The sequence below is a fragment of the Carassius gibelio genome, chromosome A12 (assembly GCF_023724105.1).
Source record: "Carassius gibelio isolate Cgi1373 ecotype wild population from Czech Republic chromosome A12, carGib1.2-hapl.c, whole genome shotgun sequence".
Lineage (NCBI taxonomy): Eukaryota > Metazoa > Chordata > Actinopteri > Cypriniformes > Cyprinidae > Carassius > Carassius gibelio.
Window position 1 is genome coordinate 9,202,728 of NC_068382.1, and position 24,515 is coordinate 9,227,242.

At 34.8% G+C, this 24,515-nt stretch overlaps 1 protein-coding gene across 3 annotated transcripts; it reads left to right on the forward strand.

The window, feature by feature from the left end:
• Positions 1–586: 586 nt before the first annotated feature.
• On the forward strand, positions 587–13,196 carry ubtd1b (ubiquitin domain containing 1b). 3 transcript variants are annotated; one of them, XM_052611106.1, is made up of 5 exons: positions 642–693; positions 805–852; positions 1,035–1,109; positions 7,394–7,621; positions 9,342–13,196. In XM_052611106.1, exons 3-5 carry the CDS (start codon positions 1,037–1,039, stop codon positions 9,722–9,724), a joined length of 684 nt encoding a protein of 227 aa, XP_052467066.1. In that variant the 5' UTR covers positions 642–693; positions 805–852; positions 1,035–1,036; the 3' UTR covers positions 9,725–13,196. The 3 variants fall into 3 exon arrangements, with proteins under 3 accessions (XP_052467065.1, XP_052467064.1, XP_052467066.1); XM_052611105.1 differs by having other exon boundaries at positions 587–693; positions 805–1,109; XM_052611104.1 differs by having other exon boundaries at positions 617–1,109.
• The last annotated feature ends 11,319 nt before the right edge of the window (positions 13,197–24,515 follow it).

A 24,515-nucleotide genomic window follows, 5' to 3' on the forward strand; every position in this document is an offset into this window, starting at 1 on the left:
AAAATAAATATATTTTTTATTACAATGAAAGAGAACGTCTTTGTTATTAAATATGTTTAAAGGGTAACTAAACTCTAAACCAACTTTAGTTAATGATCTGTAAGAATGGGCTTTATTAGTGCTGTTCAATGATTCGAGTAACTTTTTTGACATTTGAGTATAAAGTGTTTTACGTCACTCAAACACATAAAGTGGTGGAGACGTCAAACTCTGGACCCGTGTCGTTCGTGAGGACAAGCAGATCTTGAAATAGCAATGCTTTTCTGATACTAATGTTGCAATGTCTTCCATAAATGATCGAAGTGTTATATTATTTTATTATTTTATATTTGTACATTCAGCAAATCGTTGCGTAAGACAGGAACATTTTTCATCTGCTCGGAACACTTTTTCTTTTTTTTCTTTAAACATATTTCAACTTATCAGTTTTTATAGACTATAGTTTTAAGAGATTTTAGTTCTTTTTAAAAAGATCTGTTTAAATGTTTGCATTTCATATTATTTTCACCACTTCCACATTCCGCTGCATTTTCTGAGCGGAGATTGAAGGCTCCCTCAACAAGAGGGGCTCTGGTGGAGTCACGTGGTCACTGGTCAGAGTGCGCATGCGCGGTGCGCGCCAGTAACGTGAAGCAGTTGGAAACACCAGAAGGGGGAAAGGAAAGGTAGACTAGCGAGAGATAAAGAGCTGAGGTAGGTTTACGACGCAGGAATGATTTAATAGACTACGAAGTAACGTAAGCGCGAAATAGTCTACATATCCCAAATACCAGTCTCGCTGATGTTGTTTCTGTTTCTTTTTAGACCGGATTGATGACTTCAGGATAAAGCTCGTGTTCTTAGCTAGCCACTGTAAGTTAGCTAGTTAGTTGTTAGTTAGTTACTTCCCTTTATTGCGCGTACTGCTGCTGTATCACCCATAGCGCAGCAGTAATTTAAAGCGCAATACTGTTTCCGGTTGGGAAATCAAATGATAACAAAGCAGGAGTGAATCTAGATTCTGTGTTGAGATGTGGCCTGCGTTTGATTGACAGTCATGGGAGGATGCGTGGGGCGCGAGCGCGCGGAGTCAGACGCACGCGCCTCGAGGACGCAGAGGAAACGTGGAGGTGAGAGGAACCTTTGCATGTTTGCTTCTGTGTGTGGCTTTCTTTGAAAACATGCAAACATCAGGTGCATTTACTTAACCTGATGTGGCATTCAAAAGACAAAAAAACATAAACAAAAATTCCAAGATATTACCATGTTGCAAGATATTGTATGTGAACTTATAAAGGGTATGCATGTGGTATTTATATGTGTGTCAAACTACCATAGGTTTGCTACCATAATTATATTGCCACCATATATATATATATATATATATATATATATATATATATATATATATATATATATATATATATATATATATATATATATATATCTCAAAGTGCAATGGTTTCACAGTATGTTTTTAGTAAGAGGTGTTAGTTTTCATACAACCCTAGTCAAAATGACCATTTTTTTTAGACATGTTTCCATTCTACACAAAGATAGTTTAAGCATCAAGGCATATAAATATGTGAACTAGTACACTGATACATGTATCAAAGTATACTAGTACATTTTTCTAAGAAATGTTTGTTTTCTTATGCAATAACTTATTGTAGCTGTGTTTTAAAATGTGCACATCTCAGATGTATTGAGATCAACACATCATACTTCTGCTTTTCCTCTTCGTATAAGTTTCACTTCCCTCTAGAAATCATATGAATAGTTTAAATGTGGAGTAAGATTTGTTTTCTAGCACTACTGTGTTTGTTTGTCACAGTATGTAGGTCTGTTTGTCGATGAGATAATATGGGCTGTTAGACACATTATCTACTCGTATGGTGTCTGTTTTCTTCTGTGTGCATGTTGGAGCTGGCAGTCGTGTCCGTCTCGGGGCATGTCTCTGCATGTTTGTGACCGTCATGCCTGTTGTTTTTACATTTAACATAAGCTGTAGTGAAACATAATTAGATAGAGAGCCCCAAAATGTTGTTTCCATTAAAGGAAACCATTGCATTATGTCAGTGACGTGTTTGACTTCTATCAGTGAAAGTCTTGTGGCCACAGATGTCTTGTATTGTAGAGTTATCTGTGCTTCAGCATGTGAGTTGTCTTGCTTTGAACTCGAGAGAAGATTTTCATTGAAATGTTGGCCGTCTATTACGCGAGCGTTGCCTGAAGTCAATGCATCTTTCCAGTATGTTTCTGCAGCGTTGCAAATTTTGGGAGATTCTCAAGAGAGATAAACGATAATGAAAATAATTAGCTACAGTTTTTAAAACCCAGCACCCAAAATACAATCAGAACACTCCAACGCAGCCTCCATTCTTTGCGAAAATACAAAATAAAAACATGCACACAGGAAACAAAGAAGGATAACGAAATCCTGGCCAAATCACAGAGATACCGATTCGCTCCGGACTTATATTATCACAGGACCCATGAAGATGATTGGTCATTTTCAGGGGAATTTCTACTTGACAAATTAGACATTCAATTCGCACGGGATTAAAATCACAGACAGCCTCCACAATTATTACAAATGACTGGAGGTCAACACATTAAAAAATGTGTTATGTATGTAATTTTAACAGTAAAATACTGTAAAAATGCTACAGTAAAAACCAACCTGTTAACAGTACGTTTCCATACTATGTTCAGGGGAATTGACACTCCCAGAATTCCCTGAATAACACTTCATATTTAATGTTTTTTTGTTATTGAGATAATGTTTATTTTTTTTTATTTTTTCAGTTGGGTACATTAGGGTTTAATCTGGCATCTAATGTTGTTAGATGAATGTTTACTGAATATATAGTGCATTACAATGGTTCAAAACAGATTTTAATACTTCAATATGTTGGTTTATTCCCATTGCATCAGTTAATGAAATATGGTATTTTTTGTGAATTTAAGTTAAGTTTGTAAAACCTATAATGTTGCTACCATATTTTTTTTTTAGTGTGATTTCTTAACCACAGCTTCCGGTATTTTACCGTAAATGTCACTGCTTTTTTTTAAATGCATTTATTTCAGTGCAGGTAATACTAATCCCATGCACACAGGGCTTTTGTGGTGTTTTGTGGTACCCAGTCTTTCGCTTAGATTGCATTCAGTTCGACTGCATATTTTAAAACACTTCAATAGTTACAGAACCCAATGTCATAAAAATGCATTTTACAGCACTTTCGCAACAAATGAACCAGTTCTGAGGAAGAGTTGCACATTATTCTGTGATGCTGCAGGAGGAAGCGGGAACATGCTTGGGATGAGTGTGTGAACGTAATGAGAGAATTACATGAGAAGAAAGCATCTTTACTCTGCACTTACGATAACAAGAGAGCCATTTACATGTGATTTGATTGAGGTGCTGAACTTTGACAGTCACATTCTGCATTACACGCCCACATTTCCTCTTGTTGTTGTGGCATAAGTCATAACGATAAAGTGGAATAAGCTCTTTGACCTTGACTAGATCACATGCTCTTTCCATCTAGCCGTGCACGTTGCGAAAGATTTTCTAGTTATTTTTAAAATGTGCAGACTGGTCTTGAATTGTTCAGACTGTATCAAGGGGTGACATTGTGACAGCCAATGAAATCTGGAGAATATAAACAAAACAATCTTCTGGGAATGTTTAGAGCTGTACTTTAAGAGTTCTTCACATTGTCAGTGGTCTCTTTTATATGACCAAAGCACTGTATGATGATTTCACACCTTTATACTATAAATAAAGTGTTTGGGTGAAAGATTTGAATAGTTGGCACCAGTCGAAGCAGCGTGAGGATGGGAAAGCACTGAGTCATGTACTATCTCACCATCACTGTGAACTTTTTATTTCTGTAGCTGGTTTCATGCCCGAGGTGATTGCTTAGGCAGGCATCACCTTTACTGTTGTTCACCCTAAGGGTTATGGGAAGATTAATACGTGTGGATTGGTCAAATTGCTGCTAGATCTTCTAAACATTACTTATTGGACATATTTGCATTCGCGGTATCTGTAGCCTTACAGTTTCTTGGTGTTTTTTTGGAAGTTTTTTGAATAAATATGATTTGTCAACATTATACTGTACCGTAGTTGAGCGATGTACCCTGATATATCGGAAAATATAGGACTAAAAATAGAAAGGCTAACTTTTGCAATCAGCAAATTTTTTGATTTTTGGCTTGAGAAAGCCAAAATGGGCAGCTTGAGGCAAAAGAGGCATTTGACGGTATGATTATGACGATAATCATAAATGTCGATTATTCCCTTGAAATTGTAAGCCTCAAATGTCAACTGTACATCGGCTTTAAAGTCTAACTTTAAATGGTTTTATAATGTCATACTAAAACTAAAAATAATGGGGAAAAACCCTTGAGATAACATGTAGAAAGAAAAAAAGCATCTTAAGCGTGCAGAATAACATAACTGGACTTTGAATGATTAAGTAATTGTGGCATCCATGATTGTAATTGCGATTTCAGAAATTTGATTGTGTATCTCTAATAATAATCGTTTTCATAATATTTCTCCATACCTTGTAAGTCAGTTACAAGCAATACAAAAAAAGCAGGTTTGTAGGTGTTCAGGTACAGACAAATGGCATAAACTAAAATTTCATGGTCTTCATCAAAAATCGAGTGATCCTTGTGAAAGATGCAATGAGTGATTATCTCGTTTTGATCTAATAACATTAAAGACAGACAGCGGCTGGTAAATGTGGTCACTTTATAAAAAATAATGCATGAGTCCAATGCAATGATCCATATTTGATTTATCAACAGTTTGTTCACCTGAGACATAATCGACTGTTGTCAAGGAGATTTGCCAAGATTTCATGTATTTGGACTGGAATTGGAGTGTATTTGTCCATTTGAGCAACAGAAGACGCAAAAGTGAACGCACCTCGGGGTTTGCACGGTGTCAGAGATGTGATGCGGGGCATGCAAAATTAATACAATTTCTAATCGCGATTACAATTATGGATGCCACAATTACAGAATCGTTCAAAATGGCAATTAATCGTTCTAAGTCCACTTATGTTATTCTGAATGCTTAAGATGTTTTTTTTTTTTTTTTTTTTTACGTGTTTTCTTAAGGGTTTTTCCATTGTTTTAATTTTAGTTTTAGTATAGCGTTATAATACCCTTCATATTTTTTAATTTTATACTTTAAAGAAGAAACCAATCCGATGTATTGTTGACATTTGAGGCTTAATACTATAGAAAAAACACTTTTTCAGTTAGTTTTCAGCTTGTTTATTTTCATATAAAAATATGGCATACAGTTACATCAAACAATGGTCTAAACATAATTCAATTTAAATCGCGATAATCATCATTAATACAATCAAATATGGCTGCTTAGCTAGGCAGTGAAATTTTATGTATGGTGATATTATGCAAGTAGTCTGTTATAAAGATCTCATTGATTTACAATACCGGTATTTCATCTTATGGCCATATAAATATCAGCACCTGTGTCAGATTGCTCTGAATAAAATTGAGGTGTTGCAGCTGTTAAATAATGATTTAATATGAATTTTTATATACTATAAGGCTATAATGGGATTATTTGTCAAGTTCTGATTTATTATTATAAAAGAAAATTCAGATTACATTTACCATTTCTACATTTTCAAATAATTTTTTGAATTAAACTAAATGTATTTGTAATCTTTTAAATTAAATTGTATCTTTTAAATTAAAGTTGTTTCTAAATTATGACTGCTTTTGATATAAACATATAAAACACTTATAAGTGGATAATTGTTGGTTGCACACGTTGTTTTTATATGTTACTTTGGAATAGCATGTTGGCTTTTTTTTGGTGGGGGTCCTCTGAGAAATCTAACCCTGTCCAGACAAGAAAGTCTGATGTTGTGATGTATTATTGTTTTAACAGTGCTTCTCATTTATTTGAACCCCATCAGGTATTTAAATATACCTTATTTGTAACTGGAGTGTAAAAACAGTTTGACTGAACTGACATCGGATGAAAACAGAAGAGCAGTAGATCTGCTTTTTTAATGAACTGTAATTTGATTCTTTTTGTAATGTCGACACTTTGAATTGGATTGAATGACTATTTAACAATAATAATTGTAGACCGTTGTTGATAGTGTGGACTGTTCATTTGAGTCGGTGTTGTGATCTGAAGCATTATCCAGTAATACGGGTCGTGTGTTGGGCTCAACATATGATTGTTGATTGAAAACAGCAGCTCTGTTTGACCGGATGCCTTCAGGGTTGTTGATAGATGGAGGCTGTTTGCCTGAAGTGATCAGTCATTGGAGAGGACAGTATTTGCAGACAAACAGTCATAAATACACAACCTTTATTCAGTCATGTGAATATGAGGTTGCGTATAGTTTACTTCTGCTTTTTATTTGACTTTGTACTCCAAAATCTATCACTAAATTGTATGTGTAGTCTGGTACAATTAATTGTTTAATAATATATAACTATATGGAAGCTTAATGTCAAATTTCTTCTGCTCACTAAGGCTGCATTCCTTTGATTAAAAATACACTATAAACAGCAATATTGTGAAATATTATTACAATTTGAAACAACTTTTTTTTCTGTGTGAATCTCTGTTAAAGTGTAATTTATTTCTGTGATGTGCAGCTGTATTTTCAGCATCATTACACTCATATTATACATTATACACACATTATAGCAATCCATATATATATATATATATATATATATATATATATATATATATATATATATATATATATATATATATATTTATTTATTTATTTATTTTGGAAAGCATGCATTTTCAGGATTTTTGATGAATTGAGAGTTCAAAATAACAGGTTTTATTTTAAATATAAATCTTTTGTGACGTTATAAATGTCTTTTGACCATATTAATGCATCTTTGCTGAATGAAAGTAAGTATTAACATATTTAAAAGGTAGCGTATGTGTGTAAATGTTTGTTTCTCATTATTTATTATATTCCTGTAGCCATATGTGACAAAATATGCTCTTTCTAATTGAATGTTGGAGTTCTCCTCCTAGTACCCCATCAAACTATAACCATTCCTCAGCACTAAACGTCTATTCTTGTTTATTGGTTTCACATCGCACCTAATCTCCTGTTTGTTGCCCAGTTGAGGCATTAGTGAAAGTACTGATGGAAAATACAAATGGAAAGATCTGCATTAGTGGAGTCACACATGCACATTTTGCTGTGGAACCACATGACACATTTGATTGGAAACTAACCTCGTCATAATTCATTGGAATAGTCCAATTCTTTGATCCTCAAAGCTAGTCTTTCTACAGCCGTTAATTCCAGGAAATGCTGTATAGTCTACACTTCTCGCTCATTAGTGGTCATTCACACCTCATCTGCGTCTGCAGGTCGTAATGAGCCGCTGAAGAAAGACAAGCTGAAGTGGAAGAGCGACTACCCCATGACGGAGGGCCAGCTCCGCAGTAAAAGAGATGAGTTTTGGGACACGGCTCCAGCGTTCGAGGGGCGCAAGGAGATCTGGGACGCCCTGAAAGCTGCCGCTGTTGCTCTGGAGTGTAACGATCATGAACTGGCTCAGGCTATCGTGGACGGAGCCAACATCACATTACCACACGGTGAGAGTCAGCTTTGCCTGCAACTGTGGAACAGAAAATTAGAAATGTACATGCTGCTGTTTTTCATTTACCAAATGCAGAGACGAGGTGCTATATTGTGCAATAAGCAACATTTAATTTAAATCCAAATTGGGTCAAAACACTTTTTTACATTACATGTGCTTACTGTTGTAATAACAGCACATAATGCATGCATGCAACTAACCATAACAATAGCAAACTCTAATCCTGATCCCGTAGTGAGTGTGTGTTGTTAATTAACATTATTCAGTACTACACTGTAATACGGACTCCTTAAAACAAAGTGTAACACAAAATTGCATTGTTGAGAGAAGAGGAAACAGTTGCATCAGTGCTCAAGTCATATTTAATTATTATGATCAGAAATTATGTAAAATATCAAATTAAATGCAAAAATATACAAACACCATAAGCATGTATTTTAGTTCCCCATATTCCACAAATCCTTCAAATTAATAAATAGAATAAAAAATAAAGTAATTATGAAAAATACAAATTAATGACATTAATTAGAAACAATAGCTACTTAATTGAATAATTGTATTGTAATAAGGGCTTCTTAAAATAAAATGTAACCCAAAATCGTATTGTTGAGGAAAAAGATGTTGCACCAGCGCTTAAGTCACATTTTATTATAACATTCAGAAACAATGCAAGCATTTACAAACACTATAAACGTATTTCAGTCTCCCTTATTCCACAAAAAGCATTCAAATAAATATACAAACAGAACGAGAATTAAAAAAATGTGTTATTATGAAGTACAGAAATTAAAGTTGCATTCATTATAAACAATATTTATTTGAAACACCAAAAGCCTGAATTACTTTAAACCAGAACTGAATTACCGGCATGTGGGAAATGTGCTAAACAAATAAACCTGACTTGCTTTGCCATGTGTTCAAGCTGAATATGAAGAGAGATTAAAAACAGAAACCCAAGAAATGAAAGATTTTCAATTGCTCTTGTTGAATTGACCAATAATTACCGTCATTTATATACAAAATACAAAAAAAACCACAGAAGGTAAGACCTGAGTATTTTGGAAAAGAGAAAAGAGAGTCCATCTGTTGTCCAGTGGAATAACTTATCGGATATTGTTAAAATAGTGGTGCAATTATTACATATAATAAAAAACAATTCGGTCAGCGTCTCTTTAAATAAAGGTTAAAGCTGACATATAGTCCAATCCAAGTATATGAGTGGATCTCATTTGTTATGAATCCAAATGTTTCCATATTCACAATGTAACGTTTGGGTTGCAATACTTGTTTTTTATTATGTAAATAAGGCTTTTCTAGTTCACTCGTGTCTCAATATCCACGTTAAACCACAATCTTTACATGCACAAAGACGCTCTGGAATAGTTTTGAATAATTGCAGCACGTTTCAGACGAAATAATAAGGCAGCTTATATTTACATTGCAAATGTAAAATCACGTTGCGATTGGTCAGATGATAAAATGCTTTTTAAGCACTCTGAAGTATATCTTTGACCCTTTTCAAATATTTGAATGTTTTTTGTATTTACATTTGTGAATGCAAAGATTTATCCCTTTAAATACCCTACTTTTTTATTGTTTTTACCATAATGAAGACGTTTTTACTGACATGAACCAAAGAAATGACCAAACATTGTTATATCCGTAGCACTTTATTTCCCATCACTCACAATTGTTTGTACGTTCAATCACTGCAGGATCCCTGACCGAGTGCTACGATGAACTCGGCAACCGTTACCAGCTTCCGGTTTATTGCCTGGCTCCGCCTCTCAACCTGATCACAGAAAGAAGTGAGGAAGACCTGTCAGAAAACCCTGAGCCCCTGACGACGCAGAAGAAGGAGTTCCAGCTAAAGGTCCGGCTCTCCAGCGGGAAAGACCTGCGTCTGAACGCCAGCATGTCCGACAGCATCGGCCTCCTGAAGAAACAGCTGCAAGCTCAGGAGAACATTGAGCTGGCACATCAACGCTGGTTCTTCTCTGGAAAGCTCCTCACAGACAAAACCCGCCTGCAGGACACCAAGATCCAGAAGGACTTTGTGATCCAGGTCATCGTGAACCAACCCACACCAAACCAATAAGACGGAGCGGACCGAGCGCGATTAAAGGACCAAACCACAGCAGCTGAGAAACGTTTTGCACAAAGATGAATCGAGACGGACAAGCGGCTTGATCCAGCTGTTTTAAAAATGCCCCACAGCTGTGGAAAATCTAGGAGAAACTAATAAACCAAATGCAACGGAGTGCCAACGTGAATTTGGTAGCGAAGCACACTGATTTGAGTCTATCCCGCAAAACACCTTTAGTGATCTCAACTTTTAAGATACGCGAACCTTTGAGCTTCATTTTGCACACTTGAGAGTATCTTAGAATAGCCGTGCCTTGAAACCAGAGTAGATTTTAGTTTATATTCCGCTGGCGTTCGGTCACTTTCACATGCTTTTTGTTTCTTACGACCGACGTCTTTCTTGGAGCACAACAACGCGGTGCTTTTTCTATGCAATCTCAAAACCGGAAAAAGACGCTGATATCATCCGATGTTCGCTGGAGGCCAGTGCTCAGAGACACATTAAACTCACAGTGAAGCCACACATCTTCATCAGCCTCCGTGCCCTGTAGATTACAGACCATCGTGTAGATGAAACCCTACTGCTGCCTTCTCAAAAGGGAAGAATGGACACAATATCAGTTTAATGACTGTTCCTCTTCCTCTTTTATTGTCCTGTAAGCACTCAGGCTTCAATCAGTCAATATTGCTAGGATTTTCAGAGATTATATTCTGTACTATTCCAGTCTTTACCTTGCTTTTCTAGTAACTTGGGAGTTAGACTTTTTACTGATTCTTAAACCTTTATCAGAGGCATTACAATTTTGATTATAATTAACCACGAGCATCACTTTAAGAATGCATTCTGTAGCTGTTATGTGTATTAGGCCTGTAACATGTTCACAAACGCTCGGATGGAAACATTTCTTTTACTAAAGACACTCTCTGCTCCTGATTACAACACCGTGTGAGTCTCGGCGCACACCAGGCCGGTTAGAAACAGCTCATTACCTCACTGACAACTGTTCCTCATTAGTCTCTGGCGTGCTCCTTATACGTTTTGTCTTGTATCACGCTATTTCTTCTACTCTGGGCTACTTTCTTTCTTCTGTTGTTTTTGAGCATTTTCTTATAAACAAATACACGGTGGTGTAGACTAATCTTTCATTAATCATTCATTTATCATCGCAAATTCCAGGAGTTTCAGTCACTATGCAAATCGCGTCCTTTTGCATTCGAGTAATATTCCAGGTTAAATACGAGTTACCGAAACCTCTGTATTGCATAATCATAAATAATTAATAAACTCCATAATTGCATTGCACTTGCAGTGTAAAGTCAATGTGGCACGCACTTTGGTAAATGACGGTATGCAAGTAGCTTCAATGAATAATTCACCACAAAAATGTTAAAAAATCTGTAATTAGTTGCAAACCTGTGGAACATAACATTTCAATATTTTTTTTTTTTTTCATAAAATGAAAGTCTGTGTGGGTCAGTGTTTTATTTTTACATGTTTAAATTATGAGATAAAAGGTCATTTTTGAGATAAGAGATTAAATTAAAAAGTAATCATTAGTTAATTTGTAATTATGATCTTAAAAAAATTCATAATTCTGATAAAAGCCTCAACTTAAGTCAAAATGTATGACTGCTTTTATGATTGTGATACCATCTCAAAATTAAGTCAAAATTCATTAAAGTCATAAATCTGACCAACTGCATTTAATAATCTCAATTTGGGTTTATATTTAGAAATTTTGGTCAGAATTATGATTGAGATCTTGGTTTCAACTTTGATTTATCTAAAAAAAAAATTATCATATTTTTTAAAATCATATTTATCTCATAGCAAAATCTGTAATAATAATAAAATGTGACTTATTTGTCCATAAAATGAAAGTCAAAAGTAGTCCATTGTAGTTTTGGACTTCTTGAGCTGTCATTATGTCCAAAAAAAAAACAGTAGAAACATTAATATATATTTTGTTCTTTGCAGAAGAAAGCAAGTCTCACAGGTTTGGATTTGTAAATGGTGACCATTTTTATTTTTGGGTGAACTATCGCTTTAACCTGGAATATTTCCAGTCCTGCACATCGCAGAGATTAATAACATGGCATCGAGGGAAAAATCCTCCAGTCGTGGTTTAGGACGAAGATGCACTCAGAACCTGCCATAATTCATGTGCATCATGCTTTGATAAGAAAAAGAAACCGTACACTAATATTGTGTACTCCTTAGATCCTGCATACTTTGCCTCCTTTTTCCCAGGTCGCTAGCGGCGGGAGCTGTGTGATAAACCTGTCTGAATGAGAGCATTCTCCTGCTCTTACTCGGCTCAATATGAAACCCATTATACTGAGACACGAGTCCAAATAGATGCAGTGTTGCTGCTAATGATAGAGCCAAAGCAACAAGCCTCTCATCGGCATCCGTCTTTTTGTTAAACATGTCAGAAAACAAAAACGAGTTGCTACACTTCAGTTAGTAATATTAAGAATGAATGCATATAGATTACAAGGGTTATAGTCGACCTTGCTGTTATTTTTGCAGTAATTCTAGGGCAATGGTTTGATGTAGTTCTTCTGCATCAATGTTTCAGGACAGTAGATGTTTTATGTATGGTTTCTCTTTGTTTGAATGTCTGTCTGATGTGGTTCAAGGTTTGTCTCATGACATGAAGTTTCCAGATTTGACTGAGGAAGCTGCTGGGAAGCCGTACGTGTGGATCTTTTTGATTTCAGGAGACTCCCTTTGGATGTTTTTCTTTCGAATCCCAGATTATAGGAAGCCATTACATTGAACTCAAGCCTGCTGGGGGTCTGCGTGTATGGAAGCTCATTTCTGCCACATAAGAAAAAAAAATCACGCTTTACTAAATCATAATTGTGACCCAATATCTCAAAGTTTAGATGCAAGTATGCGATTAAAAGTCCAAATTGAGTTTACAAAGTACACAAAACAAAAATAAAGTTGTAATTGTCACAATGGACCATCTCATAATTTCAACTTTTCATAATTTAGTTTCTCATAATTTTGTTTGTCATTATGTCTGTGTATTTCAAATTTAATTGACTTTTTAATTTGATGAATCTGACTGTCCTAAATTTGTATTTGTACATAATTTTTGTCATAATTGACTACCTTTTTTTTTAATCTCATAATTAGTCATAGTTTCCTTTTTTCATATTTTTGACACTGTTTATCTGAATTGTTTTTGTCAAAACTTCAATTTTATCTCATAATTATGGTTTACTAAAGCGAGATATTTTTTCTTGCATGGCAGAAATGTCCCACTCACGAAATACGTGAAATTTTCATAAACCTTTAGAGGAATTCACATGAATTTCTACATAGATAAATATATCTGTATATTAAGAGATGAAATGTGTGTAATTATTATACTTCAATGTGCTTACGGCCTATTTTACAAAAGTTATGTACAAGGTAAATTGTTTTTCGTTTGTTTTATTCATCAATTAAAGTTAACAGCTGGGAAAGCAAACAGATGTTTGTCAGTACACTGCTAATTATCTCCACATGTTCTCTGCTAGTATTCAGCGTTTCCTCTGCTTCAACAACTTTCTGTGTGTCAAAGACAAGTTAGTCTGACCTTAACTAATAAAACAAGGGTTTATAGAATTTTTAAGTCCGCAGAAAGGGTTAACTATCTCAGACTGCATTGACTGAGCATCACGTGGATCTGACATCCGCAGACGGAAATGTTGAAATGGTTAAAGCAGCCACGTTTTGCAATTCTCAGTGTAAAATTATGTTTAGGCTTAAAAATGTGTGGGTTATGAATTTTAATACCACTTGACAAGCTTCTATATATGTTCAGCATCTCCCATAAAAAGTTAATTCTGATTGGCTGTCAAATGTATACATATACACATATGCATACACACACACACACACACATATATATATATATATATATATATATATATATATATATATGCTATTTCTGGATATTCTAGCATTTATTAATAACTATAAATACATAAGAGTTCTTAGAAATGTACTTTTTATTAGTGTTTTGTTTTACAAATATTAAAATGGTTCAATAAAAGTTTAACTTAAATATTAGATAGCAGGCATATTATTATTAAATTCTCTAATGAAATTTAACCATGGGTTTACAACAAATACATCCAAAAATCCAGGGTTACTGTAGTTAAAGGACTAGTTTACTTCCAGAATAGAGATTGCGTGATGATCACTCACCCTCATGCCATCCTTTCTTCAGTCGCAAAGAAATTATGGTTTTTGAGTCCTTTATATGGAGAAAAATCATGCCTGAAGGTCCAAATTGCAGTTTCAGTGCAGCTTCAAATGCCTCGACCAGATCCCAGCTGAAGAATATCGATCTAGCTCAGTAAAAACATATACATATACACACTTTTTAACCACAAATGCACATCTTGCACTAGCTCGAGTTTATGGATTACGTCGTCACGTTGGAAAGGTCATGCATGACGTATGCAGAATCTGTGTCGAAGCGAACGTGCAAAGAAAGTCAAAACACTTTTTACAAAAAAGATGAAACAACAATGTTGGATGATTTTGAAGTTGGAAGGGAAAATAATTTTTTTTTTTTTTTTTGCCCTACTCTACCTTTTATACGGAGAATGTTTTCCTCAAAAAAAGAAAAAGAAAAAAAAACTTAATTTCTTTGAAACTGACGAAAGAAAGACATGAACATCTTGGAGGACATGGGATGGGGGAGTAGATTATCACGAAATCTTATTCTGGAAGTGAAATAATGTTTGGTAACCTCAAATTGACCATGTTTTTGCTATACTAAACATAGTTTAACCATGGCATTTGTAATAAAAATGTTATATATACAAATGGTAGTAAAAAAAAAAAAATCCCATCAGCGTAAAATGCAAGATGGCGTCTGCTCTTTAATTGTAATAATCTAGAAGAGTTGTATTGTGTTGTTGTGCACAGAATGTTTTCCTGTTCATGACTCCTGTAATGCTGCTGGGAGTCTGGAACAAATGAGGTGTTGCTAGAGGTCCCACAGAGAGCTGTCTCACTCACCTTAAAAACGGCTGATTTGGGTTCAGTCCCGACTCCCGCTTGTTTTGTTTTTGACAAGGCCTGAGCATCGGTCGCGCGCTTTGAGCTTCGCGCCGGCGCGAAAGAAAACCTGCTGCGCTTTGAGCCGCACACGTGCCATTATCAACCACACGATGGCGGTATTTGCAAAGAAACACTCCTTAAGTGTATTTCGGTTTTGTCCTGGCTTGAATAAAGTGGAATAGTTTAAAAATAATAATAAATCATAATTGTTATGTCATCCTTGTATTGGAATCACACACCGTTTTCTAAGCAGAGAAAATATGAGGCTTCTCTTCTGTCCCCATGGACAATCAAAAGTACTTTCCGTGTCCTGTTGATCTTAGCAGACCTAGTCTTGTGCAATATTTTTATTAACAGGTAGATTATTGATATTTCCAGATGGTTCATTGTTGGCTGATCGTCCTTGTGTGCATAAAGCCTACTTAAGTGTCAATGAAAAAAACGTGTAACCATTAAATAAAAAACACTTTTTAATAATTATTAATTAAAACATTTTTATTATATATATATATATATATATATATATATATATATATATATATATATATATATATATATATATATATATATATATATATATATATTTATTTTTATTTTTATTTTTTTTAATTAGAGGAAGAACCAATTAATTAAACTTAGTTAATGCATAAACTAACAATACATTTATTACAGTTTTTATAAATCTGTTAATATAAAATACAACTGTTATTTTGTTCTATATTTTGTTAGTTCATGTTAACTGAGGTTTAAATAATATTAGCAAATACAATTTTGACTTATGTATATTAGTAAATGATTAAATGAACATTAATATTAATTATTTTTTTAACTAATGTTTTTTTTCACTTAAGAAATAAAGATTGCAACGAAACACTTGTAAATTAATAATAATTTAGACACAATATGAGCATTATGCACATATTTGTGTATTCTTTATGTGATGAACCCTACATAGAGTTGACAAAAAAAAAAAAAAAACCCTAATGCTCTCAGGATCAGGTTCACTGAAAATAACCATGATGTGGTTCCTTACATAACTTCAGCCATGTTTAGGTTAGGATTCAGATCTGCTTGCTAGGCAGTAACACACAAGAGGACCAGCTGCAGCTCAAAAAAGTCCCTGATTTGTAGAGAATGATGACTAATGAGATCAACGTCTCAGCCAGAAGCAAAAAGCTTATAACCAGGAGAAATGAGGAAGTGTGCTGTGTCTCAATCAAACATTCATAGACTCCGCACGCTCTCCTACACATGAGTAAATACGCATTCATGGCGCTGGAGGCCTTGGAAAAAGCCTCCATTGATGTGAACTCACAAGGAGCCGTGTGTTCTTGTTTCTCGCTCCTAAGAGCTCTGTAGAGAGGGACGTTTTCCTGTCTCTATCGGCTGAACGTCACCAGATTTGTGTCTTATATGTGAAGTTATGAATACATTCTCAGTGTCCGAGTCGTGTGTTCTCAGTTCATTCAGCTGAAGCTTGTGCTTTTGAAACATTTTTCTGCCTTTCGGTTCCTAGGGAGTTTTTGTCGACTCAATCTGTTCAGTCAGATGTTGGCTTGGAAATGGACCAATTTGGTTTCCACTTCGGCATTGTTGATTTTTTGCCTTTGGCCTCACCATGACACATCTGTGATGAAATCATGGCTGCTGGAAGTTGCGTAAAGCATCGGTTCTCAACTGGTGGTCCATTCTGTTCTGGTTGGGGGACAAACAAGGCTAAATTCAGACAATGAATAAATAACTACACTCTAAAGAAAAACAGGGTTTAGTGTCCTCTGTTAAATTTACATATTGATTGTTTGCATGTGTTTTCTCCCTATTTTGAATTATGCAATGCATTGTGTTGTTTTAGGGTTAAATTAAATAACCAACATCTTTTCGTATACAATGCAATCTCGCATAGTTCAGCAAAACTTAAATTTTAAAAACACATTATGCCTCATTCACCAGTGGTGCCAAAAGCTGTATGTCACAGACATTACAGGAAGGAGACAGTAACATTCATTATGACCAAAAGAGCCTTTGTTTACCAAAAAGCCAGCCTGAAAAGTCAAAAAAAAAATCTGCGGCATTGAGCTAAAGAAGCACAGTTTATGAAAGCTGTTAGAAATTGTTCCAAATGTTAAACCAAACACTCTTTTGAAGATTTCTATCACTAAAACCATTTCTGTCTCATTCAAGTTGACAAGATTGCTATCATAATATCGTGTTTTGGTGCAAACTCTTTGTATGCCCAAATAAGGCCAATTTCAACAGAGACAGGAAATAAGATCAAAGGAAATAAGACCCTGGCTGCATTAACTTCACTAGAGATGAAAATAACAATGAACATGTCTAATGCCGACCGCACTTTATTTAGTGCAGTGAATTATTGGCTGCTAAGAGTATAAATCAATTATATTTTTAATGTTCAAAAACCAAACAGTCACTATAAAAACTATGTAAAACTGAAATTTTAGATTTTTCAGGTCATTGCATATTATTGGCTTCCATATACATTTCAATGTATGTTTTTATGTTTTTACACCACTTGTGGTATCTGGGAAAACAAGTTGAGATTCACTAACATAAAGCACATTGAGCAGCTCAAGCGCAGCCAGAAGCATGCTGGGATAAAGTTGCCATAAAATGAAAATGCTTCTTCTTTCTCATCCTTCACACACATGTCAAATAAATAAAGTAAGTACAGGAATTCGTCTTTGGCAAGTGCAGAAAAAGTGTATGTTGAGAGAGGAGGCTTCATCAAATCAGGAACGAGCTAAAACTCCCTCGGTTTGCTGTAACTGAGCTACTCTGTTTCCTCTCTGGAAATTATGACGGTCTTCCCACCCACATGCTCTGAACGCTCTACATGTGCCTGAAACACGAGCCAATGGGCCGACTAAAGCTGGAACAGGCACATCTGTGTGGCTGGCAGCAAAAGTTTGCAGTAATGCAGCCTGGATTTCACCATTCTCATGCCGTTTTCCAGAGAGCTACCAAAAAGTCCAAATGCATGGAAGATTTCTTTCATCAGAAAGCATCAGGGTCTCATGCTCCTGCTTCCAGTATCAGATTGTGTTTTTCTGTTTTCCCAGCTGGACAGAGTACTAATGAGGTCATCTTTGCACAGCAGATCTGTTGTGTCTGTCAGTGTCTGTGTGTTATTCTCCTCTGTTTCTAGGGAAAATGATTTGAAGGTCACAGCTGTTGAGAGATTGAGAAGCACCAGCGGTTCTCGCAGGTGAACTAAACTCTGCTTTGTAGAAAGATCCAGTCAGAAGAGACAGAGAGCCGCTGAAGCAGTTGGCGTGTGGCCAAATAAAACTGTTAAACATGTCTTTTTGCTTAGTTTGAAAATGCTTTTATGTAGATTTTTATTTATGCATTTTCCAGTCCCAAGTCGAAAAAGTCCATAAGCAGACAGTTAACCCTGCAACAACCAACCGCATTGTTACTTTATTTACATCCGCAATACTTTGTTGTCTCATCGAGTTTTTCTATGATCGTCAGGTCAGATGAGCGTCTAACGTTAGTCTAGCTCTTTGTGTGTGTTTAAACTACTGCTGTTACAAAATTGGCACGCATCCACTTTCCCAGCATCTATGACTGTCCAATTCTGAAAAATGGTCGACATGCCAAATTAAACTGAGATTAGCTCTACATGACTGAATTCTACTCCATCACGACGAGTAAAAGTAGTAAAGTTATATTGTAATAAATCCAAAAATAATGTTTGACTAAAAAGGCACTTCACTGAGTTTTTATTGAATCAGAGGGAATGTTTTGACAGTCAACAATCCTGCATTATAATCTTGTTTCAGTCCATGTAACCTAAATCTATTGATGGCTTATGTTGAATGACTAAATCTGTCCATATTTCCTCAAAACTCACTAGAAGACTTCATTTGAGGGGTGTTTATATATATATATATAGCATACCCCCAAACCGCCCAAGAATAGATTTTTCACACAGTACAATTTAAGTATAAACTACACAGACTGTTGATAGTGTAAGGACAAAAGAACCTGAGATACTTTGATCTCCTGAGAAACAGACAATACAAACATACACAGGCATCTTCGAGACACCCCACAGAGTGGAGGAGCAGGAGACCTCCTCCCCTTCTGGCCATTTGTTTCATTTTAAATCCCTTCACCCATTCTTCCTTCTACTCAGTCTGCTCAAAATGATTACATGAAAATGTCAATGCAAGTGAACTAACACTCATGTTTAGTATTATTGGAAATGTCTCAGTGCAACTGGTACAATGGTCTCACTCTCACAAAAGTAGATTAGAAGATAATACAGATCTGAAGAGTCAAGAGATATCTTGATTACTGTGATGGGAGTGTCCTTTCCTAGGGCCCTCCATGTAAATTACCCCCTGTTCCCATTGAGTTGTAAAACCACCCAGGCTTGGGACCTGAGGTAATGCAAATTCCAATTGTTAGTTTCTGTCTTCATCTCGGGGGATGTTTGTCTTGGTCTGAGGTATTTAAAGGATTGCAGCAAGAGGATCAGGGCGATTTCTGTAGCCAGAAAGCCCATAGTGTGTTGTGTGTCTCTTCACTTCATACTATGTATTTTCTAAGGTCAGGTATGCATATTTTACTTGTAGATTCATCTTTGAGAATTTGATGTTTTATATTGATATGATTTGATGTGTTTCAATTGGATATGTAATTGGCAAAATACATATCTACCTGACTGTAAATAAATTGTTACATTTTGATTCTATTCTGTCTTACTCTGTAATTATTGACTAGTAGATTACGTTGTATCCTTGTTAGCAACATGAGCACCCGAATGAATGAGTTAATATAAAAATAGAGTTAACTAGAATAATCAAATGTCAGAAGAATATTAATTAAAAAGGCATACAACCAATTTGCATTTCAACCTAAATTCGAGGTCATACTAAAATGGAGTCAGATTAGATAATAAAATGGAGTCAGATTTGAGTTTAACCTAAACTGAATAACTTTACGCGCTGAAAGACAGAACACGCAGGAAACCTTCATCCAGCACCGGATACCTTCCTTGGGCCGAGTGTCTGGACCTTACAATAGTGATTACACAGAGAAAGGGTCCATTCACAAATTAAGACCCACACCATACAAACACCCACCCAAATCTGATTTGACTCCCCTTTGCCACCCCAGGAAAAATTCTGGTGTTAAACTATGCAAATCCATTAATAATGCAAAGAGTGAAATAAGCATAAATCATTAAGTTTTCATTGTATTTTAAAACCATTTTATGGTTTATATTTCTTGTGGAAGTTGATTACTTTGCTATGAGGACATAATAAAATTGAATCCATATATCAATGAAAAGTTGTGCAAAATACAAAATAGTATTTATAATTTCTATTATCCCTTTTTAAGTGATAAAAAAGACCTAAATATATAACTTAAGCCATATCTTATAAATATGTGACTCATTTTAGAGAAAATATGATTAAATAAATCATTGGGACATAAGAGTCACTGTATAACAGGAATGACCCAGAGAGAACAAATGAGTTCTTTTTGGTTGTAAAAAAAACCCCTCACTTTAACTGTAACTTTGAAAAAGCTGACGAATGTGGCTTGTGTGACTGTAACACACAGAGTGTGACACATTTTAACACACGCCAGTGCGTGGGATACAGCACACTGGATGCATTTAATCTGTATTAGAGAGGTTTGTAAAGCAGACAGAAATCTCAGTCAGGCCACAGAGACAGAACATCTGAACCCCTGCAAGCTGCTGGAGCTTTCCAGCCAAATAACATCCACCCTCCCACTGATCTCTCACTCTCTTCCTGCTTTCAGTCAGAACCTCCTTAAACCAGCATGCAACTCTGTAGAACACCCAACAGCCGAACAGTGCACTGAACACCAGTCAGAACACTTTAACACGTTTCACCTGAGCATTTATTAGTGCTAGTTTAAACATTAAGTAGACATTGAGCAGCTCTGAATGCTGATACACCAGACAATGAGTGTTTACCTTAATGTTCCCTGCTTTCATTATTTTAAATGAGCACCTCATGCTGCTTCCAGAGGCCCAAATCTGCAGTAATTGTATGCTGTAAAGCACTGACTCCTCTCTGTCCTGTCTGTGCAGACGTGTCTGTCAGCTGGGATAAGATGATTAGAGATATACTCTAAACACATAACTACCCAGGGTTTCCATATGCACTGTTTATTTATTTATTTATTTATTTTAAACAACACTCTTCATCTGAATGTGTTTGACGCTTCCTGCATAGTTTTACTGTATTACTGGAAACGCCATCTGCTCTGCATTAAGGCTCTCAGATAAATCTGCTGACACACTCAAATGCACATGGTTGCATAACATGAACAGTATATCTGCAACATTCAGCAAAATAAAGATTCCATCAACGTTTACTCATCCTCTTACTGTATGATTTGTGTGATAGATAGATAAATAGATAGATAGATAGATAGATAGATAGATAGAGAGAGAGAGAGAGAGAGAGATATATATATATAGATAGATAGATAAATAGATAGATAGATAGATAGATAGATAGATAGATAGATAGATAGAGAGAGAGAGAGAGATATATATAGATAGATAGATAAATAGATAGATAGATAGATAGATAGATAGATAGATAGATCAAAAGATAGATAGAGAGATAGATAGATAGAAAAACATGTGATAGATAGATAGATAGATAGATAGATAGATAGATATATAGATAGAAAACATGTAATAGATAGATAGATAGATAGATAGATAGATAGATAGATAGATATATAGATAGATAGATAGAAAACATGTAATAGATAGATAGATAGATAGATAGATAGATAGAAAACATGTGATAGATAGATAGATAGATAGATAGATAGATAGATAGATAGAAAAACATGTGATAGATAGATAGATAGAAAGAAAGAAAAAGTAATAGATAGATAGATAGATAGATAGATAGATAGATAGATAGATAGATAGATAGATAGATAGATAGATAGAAAACATGTGATAGATAGATAGATAGAAAACATGTAATAGATAGATAGATAGATAGATAGATAGATAGATAGAAAACATGTAATAGATAGATAGATAGATAGATAGAAAACATGTGATAGATAGATAGATAGATAGATAGATAGATAGATAGATAGATAGATAGAAAAACATGTGATAGATAGATAGATAGAAAGAAAGAAAAAGTAATAGATAGATAGATAGATAGATAGATAGATAGATAGATAGATAGATAGATAGATAGATAGAAAAACATGTGATAGATAGATAGATAGATAGATAGATAGATAGATAGATAGATAGATAGAAAACATGTAATAGATAGATAGATAGATAGATAGATAGATAGATAGATAGATAGATAGATAGAAAACATGTAATAGATAGATAGATAGATAGAAAAACATGTGATAGATAGATAGATAGATAGAAAAACATGTGATAGATAGATAGATAGAAAGAAAGAAAAAGTAATAGATAGATAGATAGATAGATGGATGGATGGATGGATGATGGATGGATGGATGGATGGATAGGTAATTATATATATATATATATATATATATATATATATATATATATATATATATATATATATATATACGCACACACACACACACACACACACACACATATATAAACCAGATTAAAAACCTTCTTATTCAACCAGTTCAGATGACAAATCCTGTAATTCATTCATCATCGAGTTGTTTTGCTTCTAGAATCTTCTCCTCCTGGTGTTTTACGTCCTCTTTAGTGCATGCAGTTCACACAGCAGATCTGGGATCATGTTTCTCTGCTGTCTCTAGCATTCTTTCTCATCAACCTCAAAACCTTGAGTCCGGCCTCAGTCTGGTGTTGAGGTTGACATCTGGAGCGGGGCAGCAGCTCGCCTGCTCTGACCAGCAGGAGTCAGCGTAATCTCTCAGAGTCCGGTGACATGAGAGCGGGGCCCTGCCACAGAGCTCGCCCCCAGGGCCCCAGCGGCCCGCTGCTGCCAGGAAAGAGAGGAGGAGGAGGAGGAGGAGAGGAGGGGGCGGAGGAGGGTGCCACGTTTGCATGATGGCCTGGCACATGCAGGCCATACCGGCCCAACTAAACACTTTACTCAGCATGGCTCAACAGTTACAGCATTAACTCACCAACACAGACTTTTAGTTATCACAACACACACACAAAAACCTTAACACCAAATGTGCAAATATATGAGGGAGTTTATTTATATTAGCATTATACACTGCATCTATGATGATTATATTCTGAATTCATGTTGGCATTTTTTTTTGAGAGGCATAAAGTCAAAAATGTCAGGGTGATACAACTGCCCTGATATTATAATGCAGAATTTTTTTATTAAAATAACTTTATGAAAATATTTTTATTATTAAGTTTGTAATCTAAATATAAAGTAGTTATTTATCAAGGTCAAGTCTCTTGAAACTTTTTATGCCTAGGAAAGATTAGTTGAGAAAATGTCAATTGGTGCGACTTTGTAAGAGCCTTATTTATTAATTAATAATTTCCTATATTTGGAAACATTTAAAAAATTAAGATGTGTGCAAATTTTATGGTCACACCACTTGACATTTTTATAGTCATTAAATATAAAAATTCTTTGAAAATTATATAAATATATAAAAAAACATAAAACAAACGTGCACACAAGAAATGGCTTCACAGCAATAACCGCTTTTGTCAAGATTTTATGATATCATTTTATTAATTATATTCAATATAATTTAATCCAAGGTTAGTTAAGAAAATGTCATGTGGTGCAACTTTGCAAAAAGCCTTATTTGTGAATTAATAATTTGACATTTGTAATAAATAAATAAATAAATAAACTTTTACATTAGAAAAATCTTGACATTGTTTATGGAATTATTAACATACAATTTTTGTAGTTGTTAAATTTAAACATTTCTTGAAAATAATATAAAAGTTTTTCAAAAACATATTAAATGTTAGAAAATGTCATATGGTGCGACTTTGCAAAAACCTTATTTATAAATTAATAAATTGTCATATTTGTAAAAAAGAAAATTAGAAATTAATATTTAAATATAAAACCTGTGTACCTTTTTGATGGTTACACCACATGACAATTTTACATTCATTACATGCAAACATTAATTGAAAATAATTTAATTTAATTTAATTTAATTTAATTTAATTTAATTTAATTTAATTTAATTTAATTTAATTTTAAAGTGCACAACTTGGCAACAGCTTTTCAAAAGATTTGTCCATTTCTTTTTCTTAGACACTCTTCGTGTCTTTGACTCTAGGTTTTAATGCTGTTAAATAATACAATTATTTAGGTATTTAAGGTATTCAGGGATTTCAGTTATCGAACAAGATACCAACTGGACCAAGATGACAGACATTTCAATTGCTGAAAATGAGAAAACTTTAACCACACTGCCTTTTTTACTAAGCAGGAGATTAATTATTTACAGGAAAACGCTGAGACTTGTATCAAAATGATCTTCATATCTAGATCCCCAGACAAGCCAGACATTATGCAAATGTCTTGATTGAAAAGCGCTCGCATTCCTATGAAGGGTTTCTGCTGGGTTCATGTCATGCCTTGATTACAGTGTTTTCACTCCAGAACGTCTCGTCAGACTACACTCACCTCGAAGGCCTATACTTGTCTTCTGCGCTCCGTCTGTCCTCACAAATTGCTTTGGCTAACCGAGAAACATCTGTGTCTTTGTGTGTTACCTTGGAGACAAG